This window comes from Chiloscyllium plagiosum, chromosome 12 (genome assembly GCF_004010195.1).
Source record: "Chiloscyllium plagiosum isolate BGI_BamShark_2017 chromosome 12, ASM401019v2, whole genome shotgun sequence".
NCBI lineage: Eukaryota > Metazoa > Chordata > Chondrichthyes > Orectolobiformes > Hemiscylliidae > Chiloscyllium > Chiloscyllium plagiosum.
The window spans coordinates 15,467,826-15,487,862 of NC_057721.1; the positions used below are offsets into that span (position 1 = coordinate 15,467,826).

A 20,037-nucleotide genomic window follows, 5' to 3' on the forward strand; every position below is an offset into this window, starting at 1 on the left:
AAATCGCGCATGTACACACACACACACACACACACCTTTTTGACAGGTTCCACCCTATACAGTGTTGGAGGCATTGTCTGGGTGGTTTAGTGTTCACCCGTATGCAGAACTTCAGGGAAAGCATGGTGGGGGGAGAGAGAGAAAGGGCGGGAGGTCAGTCATTTAGAGACGGTGCCTGGACTGTCCAGGACTGTTCTCGGCAGCATGTCAGTGAGCCGAGTTCATTTTTAATCATTGTACCCGCAAACAAAAAGATGCGATCAGGGTTGAAACAGGTCTTTGATGTAATGTTTCTATTGGGACCTTGAGATCCCCTTCGGATAATCCGAAATTCGGATAATTAATATTCGAATAATTAAGGTTCCTCTGTAATTTGTCAAACGCCACTTTAGTGTGAAGTGTTGTCACTCTATGCTCAGTTCTTTTGTCTGTGTTTGGAACAAGTCTGTAATGAGATCAGGAGCTGAGTGGCCCTGGCAGAACTTAAACTGGGCGTCACTGAATAGTTACTGCTGAGCTGGTGCTGCTTGATAGCACTGTTGATGATCCTTTCCACCACTTTATTAGTGATTGACAATAGACAGTTGAGACAGTAATTGGCCGGGTCGATTTGTCCTGCTTTTTGTACATAGGCCACACCTGAGCAATTTTCTGCATTGCTGGATATATTTGTATGTTGTTATTGTACTTAACAACTTAGCACATCTACTTTTGGAGTACAGTGTTATTGCGGGAATGTTGTCAGGGTAGTCTTATGTTATAGCTTTGAATGATAGTTTGACACCTCATTTTTAAGTACACCTGATGCTGCTCCTAGCATGTCTGCCTGCATTCTTTTTTGAACCCGAGTTGATTTTGTGAGTTGATGGTAATGCTGGAGTGAGGGATGATGTTGGAGATTGTGGTTGAGGTTGGAGATTGTAGTTGAATACAATGCTGCTGTTGCTGATGGCCTGCAAATGTAGTCCAATATTTCATAAACATGTCATATGGATGTATTGCTTTTGCGTTAGTGGTACATTCAGTGTATCATTGGACTGAATACTAATGAATGCAAAAAGCAGCACAGAATGTCTTCAAGCCTCTGCTACATGTTATGCAACATAATCTCCTCACCAACACTGCTCAAATAATCTCTTAAAATGAAAAGCATCTAATGACAAACACTGATTAGTAGTTAAATACAAGTAATCTCGCTGTCAGTCTGCTTTATGATCGAATACAGGTATACCACTTGGAAATGTTATGCTTGGGATTTGAGGCTTAGTTTACTTTATGGTCTCTAGCTTTGAAATAAAATGCATATCTATAAAGAAGCCAATATGAACAGATGTGTATTCTGGCAATACTCCAAAATGTAGAAATGTCTGTTACCTGCAAGATATTTACTACTAAGCAGATGCTTCCATTATATATTAACCAAGTAACAGCAATGCAAATTGCTAATGTCAACCAGCTACAATTTCAAGTCATTCTAAGTTATTTCAGGCTTCAATTTCAGAGATTTCTTGACATTCAAAGACTTGAATCTAATGACCGAAGTAGAAAATGGTCACTATGTAAAATTCTTTTAAGAGATTTGTTAATGTCACCATCATTAATTTAATGTAAATGGTGGTAAAATGAGGTGACCAAACAATTTTATGAAAATAATGACCTTTCTATGTTCGGAAATCATTTACCACAGTGACATTTAACAACCTGACAGAGGCATGAGCCTCACAAAAAAAGCAACTTTCAAAGACATCGTAGCAATTCTCTGGAGATATCAAGGACATTCAACATTTCGTTTTTGATTATTTGGAACAAAAGGAACAGGTTTAACAGAATTTAATGATGCTCTCCAGATTTTGAAAGGAACAATAATAAACTAGTGGACTATTAATATAATTATTTCATTAACGAATCTATGGAAACAAAGTAAGCATGTTCTATTAGAAATATCTGTATTTGGGAAGCCAATTCTTCATTTCCTGTGACTACAACAACCAGTTTATTCCAGTGAAGACCTCTGCAGTTGGTTAAAGTGAGATTGCATTACCCATCAATAAACCTCCTTTGAATCAATCTTCTGCAGGATTTTGTCCCCTGTGCTCTGTGATCTTACTCCTACTAATTATTGAGCAAACATTCAAACAGCAGAGCATAACAGGATGGTGTGAGTCATTCTAGATTGATTTACCTTGATTTTACATTCTTCTTGATATCAGGTTCTTCCATGGTCTTTCCTCCTACCCTGTCCTTCATCCCTGATTCCTGAAGAAGGGTCCTACCTGAAATGTCGACTTCTACACCTCCTGATGCTGCCTGCCTTGCTGTGTCCTTCCAGGCTCCTGCCTGTCTACTTTAGATTCCAGCATCTACAGTTGTTTTTGTCTCGAACCCTGTCTCTCACCCCAGATCCAAGACCCTCCAAGATATCTAAGCTCACGTAATTCTGAGGTTGAGTGCATCTCTGATTTTAATAGTTTAATTACTTGTAGCTATATCCTCAGCTGCTTGAGCTGTAAACTTTGTGATTCCTTTCCTAACCACACCCACCTCCATTGCATGACCTCTCTTGCCTCCTGTAAGAACTTCTTCTATTTCTAACTTTTGACCGAGATTTTGGCCATTTACCCAAAATTGCTTCATGCAAACTCTTTTACCCAAACTCTTTACAACATTACCATGGCATATCTTGAGGTGTGTTATTAAGGCAGCATTTAAGTGCAGGTTATTTTTGTACTTTCACAATAAAAAAAATGGAAAGGTTTGAGAAATTTTGCTTTCTTTATACCGTAAGTATAGTGGCTTGTATAATTTTAAATTGTTTGCAATGTCTGTAGAAAATCCTGAGCACTTAAGAGGCTTCTGACAACATAACCTTTGCATCAATAGGGTCCTTCTAGTAACTCCTTTCCCACAAGAGTTTGAAGACATGGTGGGAAAACACTCAGGGCTGCAGTGAAAAGGATAGCAAATACAAAGGAGCATGCTTATTGAAATATAAAACTCTCAACAGACTCTATAGGCTAGGACAATATACTGGACTTTTAAGAAACTGCAGCAGATATGTGGATGACTAACACTGCTCCCAAAGCATTGTCTGTTGCAGTCAATGCCACTGTATTCTTCAACTTCTGAAAATCTGCTTTTATCCTGCTTCTCAGGGCGGCACGGTGGCTCAGTGGTTAACATTGCTGCCTCACAGCACCAGGTTCCCAGGTTTGATCCCAGCCTTGGGCGACTGTCTGTGTGGAGTTTGCACAAACTCCCTGTGTCCGCGTGAGTTTCCTCGAGGTGCTCTGGTTTCCTCCCACAGTCCAAAGATGTGCAAGTCAGGTGAATTGGGCATGCTAAGTTGACCACAGTGTTAGGTGCATTAGTCAGAGGGAAATGGGTCTGGGTGGGTTACTCTCCGGAGAGTCGGTGTGTTGGGCTGAAGGGCCTATGTCCATACTGTAGGGAATTTAATCTAATCATTCGAGCTGCTACAAGTGATAAAATCAACATCAGTCAGTCTGTTGATGTCAGATTTGCTAAAGGAAACAATTCTTCAAATTTTCGATCAAAATGTGGAAACAGCAAGCCTGCGTTTCAGATTTCACACATTCCCTCATGTCCCAATGCATTTGGCAGGCTACATTAGATTAATCTACTGCCCTCATGAACAACAACAGCTTCTACTGCATTAAAATACATCTGGTTCATGATCATCAGCAACACTTCATGCAGATCTATGCCTTCTTCCCTGGAGACTGCTAAGATGCTATTATATTGTGCCAGTCCTTTTTCCCAGACTTGGCCAGTCTCCACTGCCTAATCCTAGCCCTTGCAAAATTAGTGAGAGATTGGCTATTTAGAAATCACTGACACTTGGCTTATAATTTCTCGCAGGAACACAGGTTCAATGGCTCTACAATTTGATCCTTGGTTTGAATAAAGTTGCAGTTGCATCAATATCTTCCTACGATACTGCTCACAATAGAGTTTGCTACATAATTCTGCCCTGCATTGGGAGAAGCACAGGAAGCCACCTTTAGCTTGATGGCCAACAGTGCAGTGATGGCATAGATGATGATAGTTACCTGCAGCCAGAACTCTTCAACAGCATCTCATTGAAGACAGCTTCAGTTGAACAAATCCTATTTTTCTACATTAACAGTTATGACCACCATTTCTACCAATACTCAAGTGGTTTGCATCCAAACAGATGTCAGCTATATTATTTGTATTATATAACATGTTCTGATTATAATACTGCCCAATATTTGTGTCTGCCTAGGCTTTTAGGCTGATCTGGAGGACAGAAAGCTAGTTGAAATTCCTATTCACTAGGTCTGGCACCTTGTTCAAGGTGAAGGAATTAGTCAAGGACAAAGCCTGCTAGACATCAGTATGAATGTCTTTGAACAATCCTGTTGGAAGAGGCCGGGTGTAGCTTCATTATTCGTTGAGGTAACTACAACCTCCATGGATAACTGCAGAGCATCAATAACCTGCAACAGGGCTCTACATAAGTTGATAGCGAGCTCCCTTACACTTGCTGAGATGCTACACCAGGATCCCCATTAGGCAATCTAACATATTTAGTAACTGGTTGATATACAGAAATCATTATTTTTTAAAGGCTCAAATTCTGAAGTCAACCTCAGCCAACAGAATGAACATATGAATTGGCTTGAGTGAGTTTGTTTTCCTGGGATGTCATTTCCATGATATTACCTAATAGGTTTGCTTGCTGAGCTGGAATGTTTGTTGACAGATGTTTCGTCACCATACTAGGTAATATCATCATACAGCCTCCAGATGAAGCACTGGTTGTATAGCCCACTTTCTATTTATTGTTGAGGTTTCCTTGGGATGGTGATGTCAATTCCTATGGTGACGTCATTTCCCGTAGTGATGACATTTCCTGTTCTTTTTCTCAGGAGTGGTAATTGGGATCTAGGTCAATGTGTTTGCTGATAGAGTTCCAGTTGGAATGCCATGCCTCTAGGAATTATCATGCATGACTCTGTTTGGCTTATCCTAGGATGGATGTGGTGTCCTTCCTCATCTGTATGTAAAGATACTAGTGAGAGTGGGTCATGTCGTTTTTGTGGCTAGTTGATGTTCATGTATCCTTGTGGCTAGTTTTCTGCCTGTTTGTCCAATGTAGTGTTTGTTGCAGTTCTTACAATGTTATTTTGTAAATGACATTAGTTTTGCTTGTTGTTTGTATACGATCTTTCAAGTTCATTAGCTGCTATTTTGGTGTTTTGGTGGGTTTGTGGCTACCATGATGCCAAGAGGTCTGAGTAGACTGGCAGTCACATCTGAGATGTTTTTGATGTAGGGCAGAGTGGCTAGGGTTTCTGGAACGTGTGTTGTCTGCTTGTTTGGGTTTGTTGCCAAGAAATCGGTGGACTGTGTTCATTGTGTACCCCTTCTTTCTGAATATATTATTTTTCCATCTATGTTTTCCCTTGATCACTTATGTTCAGTGCCTTATCCAGTGAAAATGCATTGGCTAACTCACTTGCTATGATCTTCCTCAGTAATCTCTCTGCCCTGTTTGTTATGAAATTCGGCCAAGGTAGTGTGGAAACTCCACGAAATAAATATTGGGCAAGTCTGGGAGACATCTGTCAAAGTTACAACTGTAGTGTTCAGGATTAAAAAAAAACTCTGAGGAGATTCGACAGCAGGTAGGGCTACTAAGGTTGGGCAGGCAGTCCTATATGCTGCAGTAAATGCAAGATGTCTACTGGGCTTAGAAACAGGGTAAAGCATGAGGGCACTCATATAGCAGCAGGAACAGCAAAGAAATGTGCCACAGGTTATCATGTTGAATGTGTGACTGAGTTAAATAACAAGAGACAACAAGGAAGGACGCTCATACATCTTGTTGTGCTTGGCTTCCAGCCTAATCATGCCAATGCTGTGCATCCTATCTCTGGCAGCTAAACTGTAGTAGTGCCCTCCGCTGGTTGCCATGTTGCTAGCAATGTCTTCCATTGCATGGGTGCATGTAAACTGAGACAAGTTCTTGCACCCTGCAAGTCTTTCCGTGTTGTGAGCATTTTCTGAAGGAAGTATTGATATATTCTAGTATTCAGCTCTGAAAGTCCGAGTTGATTTAAACCTGATGTTTACCTCCCAATTGCCTTCATCAGCTCTGTCATTCTCTTTGATAAATTCTCCTCAGATGCTGCCTGACCTGCTGTGCTTTTCCAGCACCACACTCTCAACATTGTTCCATACCAAGCACCAAACCATATTTGTAAAAGCAAGACTGCTCTCATGATTTTTTTAAAAAATGTGCTGGAAAAACAAAGTTAACATTTTTTGTTTGGTATGACTCTTCTTTGGAATAAGAATCAAAATGTTAACTCTGTTTCTCTTTCCACAGATACTGCCAAACTTGCTGAGTTTCGTCAGCACTTTATGTTTTTGTTTCAGATGTCCAGCATCTGTGGTAAATTTGCATTTATTTGATTGTTCTCATAATGACCTCATGAAAATAATTTCTAAACCACTTCACTTTTATAATAATGTAACTTTATTAATGACACTCACTAGGCAAGAATATTAACAAAACAAAAACAGCTATTCAAAACAAAAAAACACAAACTCTTTAAAGATTATTACAAAATTATGGTAAAACAACTTGAATAATCTTCCTCCCTAACAACATTGAGTTGTGCCTACACCACATGGACTGCTGCCATTCAAGCTAATTGCTCTCCACCACCTGCTGAAGGGCAATTAAGGATGAGTAATAAGTGCTGGACAACCTGCGATGCCCATCCTATGAATGATTTTTTTAAAATCTTCAATCATAAATAAACTTTATTTTTAGCATAAGCACAATGCCGTATAGGTTTAATATTTAGTTGTGGTGACACCACTACAAAGACTTAGACCAAGAGTAATCCATAAATACACAAAGGCAAAACTCCAGCTTGGGCCTATCAACTTGAATATTTGAATACCACTCCAAGTATCATCATAAAGTTCACAATCGACCATTGTTCAGGGCAGTTGGATGGCTTGAATCAACAGAGATATCACTTTGGCATTCAGAAAGTCTCTCTGATTTCCTGTGACAGATTAACTCACACAATCGGCCAACAGGTTAGACCCACTGTGGCTGAGCAGATAATCTTCAGGAGATGAGTCGGAATGGGTTGGCCACAAGCAAGGGGCTTTTATATGAGGATCGAAGGAGCCACACCTGATTCACCTGGTTTTTAGTGGACCCCATTAGGCCACTTCCGGCAGAATATAAGCTGGCACCTGTCATGCATGTTTCATCCATTCTTCCTCGAATGGTATCGACATTGGTATCCTACAACAGAACCACCAACTTTCATATATAAACAACTACTCACCTCTTTCAGGCAAAGCATTTACCCATTTAAAGTCAAATCAGGCTAGAACATAAGTGCAAATGCCCCAGTCTTTTACCAGCCATTTGGTTATCTTGGCCAGTTGATGATTACCAAGCATCATCCAATTATTTCATATTGCTAAAAACATTGGAACTGTTTAAAATGTTGGCAGCCTCAGTCAAAAGGTTTCGTCACAAGCAGCAACCATCTAAGAAAAATGATGTAGATAATATGAGTAAGACAATCTTACCTTATGCTGTATAAAACAGTTCCATTTTTAAAAATGCGAAGCAGTTTGTTGTCCGTTGTCACTTCATGAAAGTTGGCGCCCTTTTCATTTGCAAAGAACAAATCAGGCTTCCAGATGGAATCCAGCATGGAAGGATCCAAGTCTAAGGAATCATCTGGGTACTCACTGTAGGCTAATCGTGGATCATTCCATGTCTGTCGCAGGAAAATATTCACTCTGTAGTCCTAAACAAATATGAAATTAATTTAAAATTGTGTTCATTCATTAGGATTTTCATTTCCACTTAAAAATTAAATATATGGAAATTCAAATTTAATTGAATGCAAAAGCTCTGTGCAATCTAGGTTCCACAACAATGCAATAATTATCTTTATTTTACACACCCTCTTTCTGATTTTTTTGCAACACTGAACTTCTGAGTACATTTTTGAATAATTTAAGCTCAGTAAGTGTAGTATTTTAACTTAACTCAAAAAAAGGACAACTGCTGCATTGAAGGAACTATTTGCAACACTAAACTCAAATTGATTCATTTTATAATTTTGTGACTTCACTCCAATTCACAGCAACAGCATCATGAATAGTGAAAATTTAATACTCATGCTTTAATGCATTAGGTGCAGCCTTGAAATGCAATGTAGAAAATAATCTGATTTTATACCAACTTTTATGGACCGTTCACTCAGTGTTTGCTTCTAATGTTACTATTGATCTACTAAATGTTTGTATTTGAATTGTTTGCCAATTGAGAAGGAAAGACCCCACTCTAACTTACAAGCTTAGACTGAAGGCCAAGTGAGGGAGTGGAGATCTGTCAAGTAATATATTTCTACAAATGCACAGTAGTTTTGTTAATTGGAGGGGAACCAGATCTCTTTCATTTGCTAGTTTTATTTGACTCTCTTTTAGATCGACCCTCCCTGTTTTCTGCAGCCATGTTGAATGTGTAATAATATTTTTCCTTTATCATGTACCTGTACTCTTTGAAAATAGTGTCACCATCATTAGAAATAGGGTGGCACAGTGGCTCAGTGGTTAGCACTGTTGCCTCGCAGCACCAAGGACTCAGGTTCAATTCCAGCCTTGGACGATGTTCTCCCCATGTCTGCGTGGGTTTCCTTCGGGTGCTCAGGTTTCCTCCCACAGTCCAAAGATGTGCAGGTTAGGTGAATTGCCTGTGCTAAACTGCCCATAGTGATAGGTGCATGAGTAGGGGAATGGGTCTGGGTGGGTTACTCTTCAGAGGGTCGGTGTGGACTTGTTGGGCCAATTGGCCTGTTTTCGCACTGTAGGGAATCTAATCTAATCATGCAGTTCAATGTTGTAATGCAGTGCAATTTACAGCCATTCTTTTTCCTAACACTTGGTGTCTTAGCATTGAATTTCCATGTGTAACATGAACGAAATTTAGATTCACATTAATACCATGCAGGACTGTACAGTTTTGGTTCCAAATAGATTATATAAAACTTTTTACAAATGTTGATCAATTTCTAATGTGAGAGTGATTCATAAAATAATGATGCCAATAAGGTGGTTCATAAGATTTGCTCAGAATAATAATGAGTGTAGTTCAAAAATTATTTGAATTGCATAGACATTTTGTGGTATTTTGTTGTTAATATACTATAGGAATTAAATTACTCTTAAATATAGTTGTTAATGTATGGAAATTGATTAAACTATAATTGTAAAACAAAACACATTTGTGGCTTTGCGCCAGTTCTATGAACTCGATGATAATTCATTTGTTGTGATTTCACTTCTATTTGATAGCACAGTCTCAATGGAATTGGCTCTACTTTGAGACTACTGTGTTAACCAGTCTTTGAGTGAACAATATTAGACCATGACTTTTGTTCAGAGTTCAGGTAAATGGATCGCATGACTCAAGTAAACATCTCATGTAAAGTCCTTACAGACGAAATGCTATCTTTTGATTAAAGACATCATGACTTGCTTGCCTTCATTTCAGGAGTTCTGCTCAACATTGTTAATAAAGAGATTATTTTTGCTCTGGTCCCTGCACAGAACCCTTAGGATGTAATAATTACAAATAGGTTAAACTATTGAGCCCTCATGCTTAACAAAACTATCAATATCGGCTTTTTTAAAACTCTGTTGCATTTTCAAGCATTCATTTAAGCTATAAATATTATAAAGTCATTGTACATTTGATTGTACAGTGCTTAAGGGAGGAGAATATTGATGGCACTTATGTTTTTGTTAATTCATTTATATTATGTTGATTCAAGTTAAATGATTAGAACTGTTTTTAATTCTTTTTGTTTTTCGGTCTGAGGATGCCATGACCCATTTAAATAATTTTATGTAAACAATGAGTTTAAATACATTCCCTGACATATAATCATCTTTATTGGACAACTTGTAATTTTCGATCCATCATTCTAGTGCTCATGTATATTAAATGCAAATTGTACTCCCTATTATGTTCAACATAGCTTAAATCCCAATAAAACCCAAACTACTTTACTGAAATGATAATATCATGCAAATTTAGAGATGTTCTACTGTTTTTTGTATTTTAATTAGATTTGATTAGGTTGGATTATTCAAGACATGATAATTTTAAAGTTAATTAAATACTTGGTTTTAGTCAAATTTGCAGTCTTATTGTATAATTCCATCTACACCACCATAGCACACACATTTACTGCATAATACCATGCTAATAAAACTATGATTAATGCAGAAATAGCCGACTAGTTACAGTATATAGGTTTGACTAAGATACTCGATTTACATTAAACAATATCTTTTATAATTTGTTTTCCCTTCCATTTTATCTCCTTACACCTCTTTGCTCAAAGTAGACCACTTCCAAAGAAATATCAATCCACAGGCAATGTTCAGCAATCTGGTGCCATTTATCACACCACAGTGCAGAAATTAAGCAAGCCAGCTATTTGAAACTTTCTTCTTAATTTATTAAAAAGCGGGCGTTGCAGTGGGTCGGACTCTGGACTTCCATCTTCATACCACCAAACCACTCTAACAAACCTAGAATAAAGATTGTTACTTTTCTTTTTTTTGAAAAAAAGAGGCAAGTGTAGATTTGAAATCCCCTACATTTAGCCCAGCTCATTTTAATAGCTTGCACAGGTTATAAAATTGCTGAGTCCAATGCATTTATTTCCTCTCAACACATGGGTCAGCAGCTTAAGCTTTAACTTTTTCAGATCTAAATTGGGACAATATAACTGGCTTCATGGAAAGTCTGGTGCTCTTTGTGGTTCAGTGGTAGTTCACTACCTCTGGACTTGGAGGCCTGAGTTCAAATCCCAACTGCTCCAGAGCTGTGTAATGATATCTCAAATTAGAAAATATTTATATCTGGCTTATGGAAACTATTAACTATCAGAGGCACAACTAGGAGACTGAGGCACAAGTCTAAACACTGGGTTACATACATGACTTGAGAGTCAATAGTGCTTTAAGTGGCTTTCCAACAGAAAGTGATAAAATTTCCTAAATTGAAAGAAAAAGTATGAACTTAAAAGGTAAGTTAAATTAGATAGAGAGCAGTAAAGTTAAAGTGAGTAAAATGCATGTTCAAAAATGTAGATGAGAGTGGATAAATAACTGATTAGAAGACAGTTGAGAAAAAAAAGTGATTTTGCTTGAATTGTTTTGTATGTTTTTATAATCAATTCTTTGAATGCCATTTAAGTAGAACTGTAACATCCCTCCCCTCACCTCCTAATCTAGAATTTTCCAGAAATTTAGGTTAAATAATCACACTGAAACAAATGAAAACTTTTGAATGAGTAGAACAATATTGCTAGGGCTGAAAATGGCAATGTTACACTTAGAGATTTTTCAAGAATACAGTGGTCCATTGAAGTATGTGTGTACATATTTCATGTGTGTAAAACAAGTGTAATTGTAATCAAATCAGCATGCTGGATTTGCATATGCACTGTGCATAGTTTATTCTCAGCTCTTACATTTGAGCATATTTCTGTACACTGAGATTTTTCTTGAATTTTAGGTTGCTCTCACTTAACATATGTTATGTCTCTGGATTATTCCACGCAGCAACATCCACCTCCATCTCCTCCAACTAAGTTCAAATTCTAAGGTAGTAACAATCCCTGTTTATGTTTCACTAAACTGCTCAGAGTCAGAATTGATCCCTTAACTGACAATCAAAGCTGCCTGATCTGTCTTACCAGGTGTTCATTCAAGGTATTACACAGTGGTGACAGTCTAATTCGGGATTAGATGTGTTTAATACTGCATGTCCCATCTGCTTCATGCCGGCTGCTAATGGACTGTTTTACAGGCACATATGTGGCATGAATATATTTTAAAAAGCGGTCCAACTTCAAGTAAGAACAAACAAAAACAAGGCTATCACTCAAAAGATTAGCAGCTCTCATGTATAAGCGAATAAATTATTGAATTTTGAGTTTGAGTATTATGCCAATTTTGAATTCAATGTCCTTTATAATTTGAACTGAATTATTCAACTCCAATACAATAATCTCAGTAACTCAGATCTTTCTTTTAATTTGTTCTCGCTGGCTATACTCATTCTGCAAAAATGGAGCTATGTCCCTTCTGAGACATGAATGAAGTTCAAGAAACAGAAACCAAAATCTCTCAAGTGTGTTGCCATTGTGGTGATGAGGAAACTTGGAATGTTGAAATGTGCTTGGCTGTTGCAGATAGAAGCTGAGAAGAGTTCTTGATAATTGATTTCCACGTCAAAATGTGATGTGCAGAATGGGACAACTGGATGTACAGTCCTTCATTCCTTCATGTCTTTAATATATTATATTGTTATGTATAGTTCTTTGTGACTTGTTGGATAAAGAAATTAATTTAATCCTTTATTTGATGTGTAAAATTAGTAGTCTGAGTACTGCAGGAATCTCTCTTTACTTCTGGGACCTAGGTTTTGAATCAAGCCCTGACTGATGTAACAACAGTATCATCTCTCAACTAACTAGAGGAGTCTACTTAAGCTACATTTAGACAGTCTCATCTTAATGCCCAGAGGGTATTAGACTGCAGTGTTAAATCCTCACACTTCAGCATTAATTGGATGAACTGACAAGCTCTCTCAGATAAGCAATGAAGAAAACCAATGTATGAGGTGAAAAATATATTTACAGCAGTAAACTTCTGAGGCTGGGATTACGTTTACTAATGCGACAGAGCGCAGTCGGATTAATTCTGCATCTGCTAATGCTATATCTGATCTGGAACTGCTTGATGCTAACACTTGTGCGGAACAAGGGAAATATTTCCTTCTTCAGTGTTCAAACACATGGAGTAAATCCAGCAAGTGCACTACACAGAGCATGAAACCAATAGGAAAGATGACAGTGAAATAAAAACCTTCAACTATTAATTCATAAATCTTTTACAGGCATATGTTCCAGATTCTCTAAAATGTGAACTTAAAGTAAATAGTTTTATAAAGTGGAAGTTATCAGTTATAAATTGTAGTTGCAAAACTAATTAGCAGGAAAAGAATGAAATACTAATTATTTTATTCTTGCATACCTCAATCATGATTGTCATTGTATTCCTGGCTTAGTTTGCAAAGTATGGAAAATGACAAAAGGTAAATGGTAAAATGAAAAATATCTAATTAAATTCATCTGGGATCAATGTTTCATATAACTTTCTTCATCATACTAATCTCACAATGTGACTTTTGATTATGTGGCAGTATCAGATATAACTTGCGATTATTAGCCATATAAATTTAACTGTCTATTAATGACATAATGATAATAGACCAGTATTCTGAAAGACCTAATAGTTAATTACATCATGAGATTTGATGGTGCATTGTCAGCAATTTGAGACCTAGCAGTTAATGGTTATCCAGGATTTGGCTGGTAGTTAGTAGCAGTAGTGACATTTGATTGTCAATTATTGGCAGTGTGAAATCTGATGCTGGATAAGAACAGTGTGTGATTTGACTGTTTTATTTCATTTTGAGAGCTGAGCTGTTAATTATTGGGAATATATCCACACCTCCTATAGAGGTCTATTAATTTATCCAATACAGGAGTTTATAGATTCCTACTGGGAACTGATTTGTCGACTTAAATGTGAGTAATCACACCTTAAATAAAGACAAAGAGTTTATTGACCGTATGCTGGGAGACCTGAGATTGCCTGAAATCAGTGAAGTTCTTAAATTGGTATGTACAAGGGGTTGAGCAATAAAGAAAATCACATCTTAACAGACTGCTTCTTGATTTGTGAAATCTACCTTAAATAGCCAGCATACCTAAAGCAGCGGCACCTTTGCTATTGACTTTTGAAGTAAAATAGTAAGCATTAAATGTCAAGTAGAGGCAATTGCCCATCATGCAATTAGTGGTAACTGAGATTTTTAATGTCTGTTAGTAACATTTGATAATTGATTAGAGAGCTGATTTGAAGTTATAGTTATTAATGACTTTGTGATTTTTGTGTTAGCTCATGACTGTTTTTGACTGTTAATGAAGTGTACTGTGACCTTTAATTGACTTAATGATAATATGCCATTTAACTGTCAATGAGTGAAAAGTTTGAAGTCAGTGTCTTAGCAGTATGAGATTTGAACTTTTAGTGTTAACTGATATCCTAAGCCAGGGATTCCCAATATTCTTTTCACATTGGGACCCAGTTTCAAGGCTGGAAAATTCTTGTGACCATTCAGTGAGGCCTGTAAGATAATGTTCCCGACCTGATGACCCCAATATTTTGGCCCATGACCCTATTTGAGGTCAAAAAAATGCTGTCCTAATCCTCGGAGTAACACAAATTCATCGTGTCAGAGATTTACACACCTTGGTATGGGAATAAGGAGTCCAGTACAATTCTTGGGTTCTCTCCTGCAATACTGCCCGAGACAGTTGGCACTAGGTTTACCTGTAGCTTGACACAGGATCCAAAAATGTACATCCTTGAATTACTGGCCCTTGATACTTTAATGGTGTTTGAGATTTGAGAACTAGATCGGGTAAATTTAGAAGAGATGTTTCCAATGACTGGGGAGTCCAGGACCAGAGATAACAGTCTAAAGATACAGGGTAGGCAATTGGAACTGAAATAAGGAGAAATTTCTTTTCCCAGAGAATGGTGAACCCATGGAACTCCCTGCCACACAAAACATTTTCAAGGAGTTAGATATAGTTCTAATGATTGAAAGGATCAAAGGGTATGGGAGAAGGTAGGAACAGGGAACTGAGTTGGATGTGATCATATTGAATGGTGGAGCATTTAAGACCACTAAGTCTTAAATTTCTGGTTCATTGTCCTTTCATCCTTTCCTGCTGATTTCATCAACTGAATTAATTCTGCATTGATAGTTCTCCAGATCTTACATTCACATAAGCCATTGTCTAATTTATGCAAAACTAGCCAAGTTCAAATGCTAAAATTATGTCCCCTTTCTCTGGTTTCCCCAGGGTCCCACTGTCAGAATGTAGAGTGTTCTTTGTCTTACTTTCAATTATCTACAAACCATTTAATCAGGTTCCCCCTAATCTCCTCATTTCCAAGGAATATAATTCATGTTTACACAGGTAAATCCTTTTAGTCTAGTAAGTGTCAGCAGATTTTCTACAAAACCAATATATTCCTCCTAGACTGGATGGCCAAAACAGCTCTGGTAAGAGTTGCCTTTCTTTCCTGTGCCTGTTGTGATGAAGTGCAGCATTACCGATTTAGATTATTCCTTGCACAGCGAGTGAGTTGTCAATGATTACTGGCCTGCACTTTCTCATTGAAATGACAGTGAAGCAATTAGTGTTCGACATCATTACCCTGTGAAGCTAACAGCAACTTCTAGTGTCTATTTGCAAATATATGCAGAAATCTTGAAATTGCTGACAGCCAGTTATCTTTCGAAAATACTGAACTGACAAGAACTTTGCCTTTTAAGCTGTAATATTGCTGTTAAAAAGTTCTGAAAAGTTTGCGCCTTTTTAATGAGATACTGTTGTGTTGTAATGCCATGCTATTTCCTGATTACTCCAAAATGATCTCTCTATTGCTGAAAATTTGTGTAAATTTAAAGTTTTCCATTTCAAGAAAAATTCCAAAGTGTTTGGCTGAAATAATAACATCCTTTTAATAAGTTTATTTCTGCTATTTCAGCTTCTAGGCATTTGTGTGTTCCCTATTTATTCTACTCGCTGCAACATTTAACTTTTAAAAAAGCATAGTTAATCAGCGAAACTTGCTTTCTAGTTTACACTGAGAATGAATGTAATTGGTTGCTGACATTACTTAGTAACATCATGGTAGCTAAATGCCTGGATATCTTTTAGACGCACTGCCAGATTTAAATTAAATTCGGGAGAAGTGGAAATCTTCAGCAGAGATCGTTAAGGGTCTAATTTTAATAGATTCAAAATTCATCTATTTACAGTGTTAAAATTAGATCTTGGATCTTTTTGAGAGCATCCTTTTGAAATTGGAGTTACATGCCAGATCCAACATTTGGGCCGATCTACCCAGAAATCAACTTGATCGTTTAATAATGCCAAGAGAACTGCCAGTTGGACTTGACTACAGCATTTTCTATTGCCTCTTGGGGATATTAATTGCTGAAAAGTGAATATTTTTCCCAGAACATTGGCCTGGACTTTCCCCAAGCCAAGCAGCCATTATTTCAGTGTAGATGAGAATTGTGCATGGCCATCCTGTGGCATATCCTGAAAGAATGATCCAGGGAACTGAGTTTTCCACCAGGCAATTCCACTGTGCCGGGAACCCTCTATATGCCTCCATTTAAATCCGAGAATTCAGAGGGCTCTGACAAAATGAAGAAAGCCTGTCATACATAAACATTAATGTATTAAACAGTTAACCTAACTCCTGATTAACTACTCAATTGGCCTCATAATGACCTCACATATCCCCAATTACACCTCATCCCAGTCCACTTACAACCCAGTCCTCCCAACCTCTTCCCCTTCCCCCAGACCTTACTCGATCCACAACTCAACCCCACCAACCTCCACCTGGCACCCTGTTTACCTCACAACATTATTTCACAAATTTGGCATTCTACTCCTGGCACCCCACCTCTTATTCAACTGACATCCTACTCCTACTCATGTGGCTTCCCACCCCTGGCATTCTAGCCCCTCCTCAGTTGGAACTATGTTTTAGCACTCTAATACATGTGGCACATTTTTGTTTTGTGGCACCTTATACATGTGGCACACTATTTATCTGGCAAATGTTCCATTTACAAACCAAGTATCCTGTACCTGGATCACTACCCTGTCTCCAGCTGGTTCTCTGCTTACATGGTATACTGCCATTCAACTCCCAGCACTGCACTAACTTGGCATTCTACCCCGGTACCCATCTGGCAACCTACTCTCCCTGCATTCTAATATCACTGAGCCTATATATTTAACATTTGACAGTAGCAGTCAGAATGACTGATCAGGCCTTCAGATTTCAGAATATGAAGGGCTTATGCCTGAAACATCAATTCTCCTGCTCCTTGGATGCTGCCTGACCTGCTGTGCTTTTCCAGCACCTCATTGTCGACCCATTGTTTAGCAGTCTAGTTGCAAATAGTGAATGTTGTGAGCTAAAACTTTTCATCACTGCATGTATTACTGTGGTTCCTTTGACTGACAGAATTATGAAAACTCTAAGGGACTACTGACAAGTATTAAGTCCAACATCTGAAACATGGACAAAGTTCATGAAAATTGCTGATACTTTTTCAGCTGCCAACAGAGGTTAAACACTGTATTCTAAAACTCAAGGGTCACTATGATAATGGAGATTCTAAGTTCTCAACAAATTCTTTCTGGCAGCATGCTATTAAAACTATTTGCATGAATTATTTGTCAACAAGTGCAAAATGAAAGGACAGTGAGCAGTAACTCACTACTTTTGATTATTAATATTATTACTAAAATGTTTTGTTTTTGTAAGTTTAACGCATCAACTGGACATTTTGACAACACTTTGATGCCCTCAGACAGAAAAAAATCTTGATTATGTTTGTCAAAAGTCACAAACTTGGAGTCTCCTGGCCAGGGGATTTTCACTTGTATGTTCACCATCTTATGATATTCGAGCTGCCAGCCAACGTAATGGACCAGAGCTGACAAACAGAGATGAGAAAACCCTAAATTTTACCCAAAAGTGTAAGAAGGAAAAGGCAAGGAAAATGAGTTATCATTCATGAATAATATGAACGTAATATTTCATAATAGCTGAATACTGTCTTCCAACTTATTAAAAATCCAAGTGTGAATGTCGGGAAATGCAGATATTTCTGCAGGCATAGCTTTGAAACACAGGGTAATATATTCAGTCATATATGAATAATTATGGAATCACTTTGGTAAGTTTTATTTGGATATGTGTTGTTATCCCTATCATGTAAATAACATTGCACTTGATCTGATTTAACAATGAACAGAATTACAGAAACATTTTATTGAAACTCTGACTTTCTATTCCTTTTAGTCATATTGAGTTTTGCTATCCAATAAATCACTTGAATTTACAAAAAAAGGAACATGATATGTTAGCAATTCTAGACAGATGGTGCTTTCAGTATGTTAGCAAAATCAAGATCTACAATTTAGTATCATTGAGGCCATTAGATCCATTGTGCATGCACCAAAAAAGCTATTTAATAAGTTCTTTCCACTTGAGTTTTCTTCATAACTCTGCAATAATTTCCTTTTCGGGTATACATCTGATCTACTTTGAATATTATATAAATATTATACTTTAAGCAGAAAGCAAAAAATATTAATCTTATTTTAATGTCTGATCACATAATATTGTTCATTTGGAAATATTTCAGTTTATTGTAACAGTGTGGCACTCATCACTGAAGGCAATTGCTAAATTTGTGTTTTCATAAAATCATAGAATGCATGGAAACAGGCCATTTGGCCCAACAGGTCCACCCTCCAAAGAGTAACCCACCCAGACCCATTCCACTACCCTATTACTCTACATTTTGCCGGACTAATGCAAGTAACCTACACATCCCTGAACACTATCAGCAATTTAGCATGGTCAATTCACCTAACCTGCACATCTTTGGACTGTGGGGGGGAAACTGGAGCAGCTGAAGGAAACCCACACAGACACGGGGAGAATGTGAAAACTCCACTTAGACAATTGCCCGAGGCTGGGCGCTGTGCTGCCCTTTTTTTAAAACAAGTTTTATAACCTTCCAACCTATTCTTTATTTAGGATTGCTTTTTGAAATGCTAAAGTAAACTACACAGAATGTCAGGTAGACAGTTTGGTTTGCTGATGATAATTATTTTTGGAACAACTTATAAATTTCTGCTCATTAACCTGCCATTTATTATTGTTTCTTGCCTCAATGCTTCCCAAATCAGTTATTCATCATAACTAAAAATAACCCATTTTCCATAAGGTAAGGAATTAGAAGGGGCAGTCAGCACAGATTGGTAAACTATGGAACATGCTTGACTAATTTAATTAAATTTTTCAAGTGAGTGAATATGTGTGGAGCCAAAATGACACATAATGTTTTGTCATACTTGAGTATTTAGAAAGTGCTTGATGAAGTACCACGTAAGAGATTTCTTGTAAATTTAAGGACATAAAACAAATAATATCAAAATATTTTATTTTTATGATAGTAAGGGGAATGTGAAACTGTAAAGAACATTACATTGGACAAGAGGAGACTTTAGATTTAACACAGAAATGAAAATAGATGGGTCAAGTATACAGTTCAACGTCACCAAGTGTGAAGTAGTCCAGTTTGAGAAAAATGACAGAGAATTGAAATGGTAAAATTGTTGTTGGAGTGAAAGGTTAGTGAGACTAAAGGGTGCAGATAAGCAAACTCTTAAAAGTAAGAGTGAAGGGGAAAACAACCATTCATGGTCAAATATGATTCTGGATCTATGCATGTGTGCAAATAAGGTAAGAAGTACCTTTACAGGACATTGGTTAGACTACAGTTTCAATTCTCTGTGCAACCTTGGTTTCCCTATGTAGAAGCATAGGATAGTATAGCACAATGTGATCACTTGGTCTACCGTGCTTGTGTTCATTCTTTGAGAGAGCTATGCAATTATTGCTACTCCTCAGTTCTGTCTCCATAGCCCTGTATTTCCCTTTGCAAGGATTTATCCAATTTTCTTTTGAAAATGACTGCCACCACTATCCTTTAAGGCAGTGCATCCCAGAACTCACTGCATTTTAAAATATCATAATGGCTCTAGTTTTTTTGCCTATTACTTGTGTACCCTAGTTACCAAACCTTTTGCCACTGGATTGTTTTCAGTATTGATCACATTAAAACCCTTTTTAATGTTAAGCACCTCCAACAGCATCTCTGAACCTTTCAGTTTTGAGGAGGGCATTAACACTATTTTCAATCTCTCCTTAGAACGTAAGGAGCTTACTTCTAATACAAATCCT

General features: G+C 37.5%; 1 protein-coding gene across 5 annotated transcripts in view; it reads right to left on the reverse strand.

Moving 5' to 3' along the window:
- Positions 1-20,037, reverse strand: part of glra2 (glycine receptor, alpha 2) — a 189,584-nt gene that overhangs the window by 93,340 nt on the left and 76,207 nt on the right. For all 5 annotated transcript variants that reach the window (XM_043700569.1, XM_043700568.1, XM_043700572.1 and 2 more), the window contains one exon: positions 7,609-7,832. In XM_043700569.1, the coding sequence (XP_043556504.1) occupies positions 7,609-7,832 (224 nt within the window). The remainder of the gene's footprint in view (positions 1-7,608; positions 7,833-20,037) is intronic.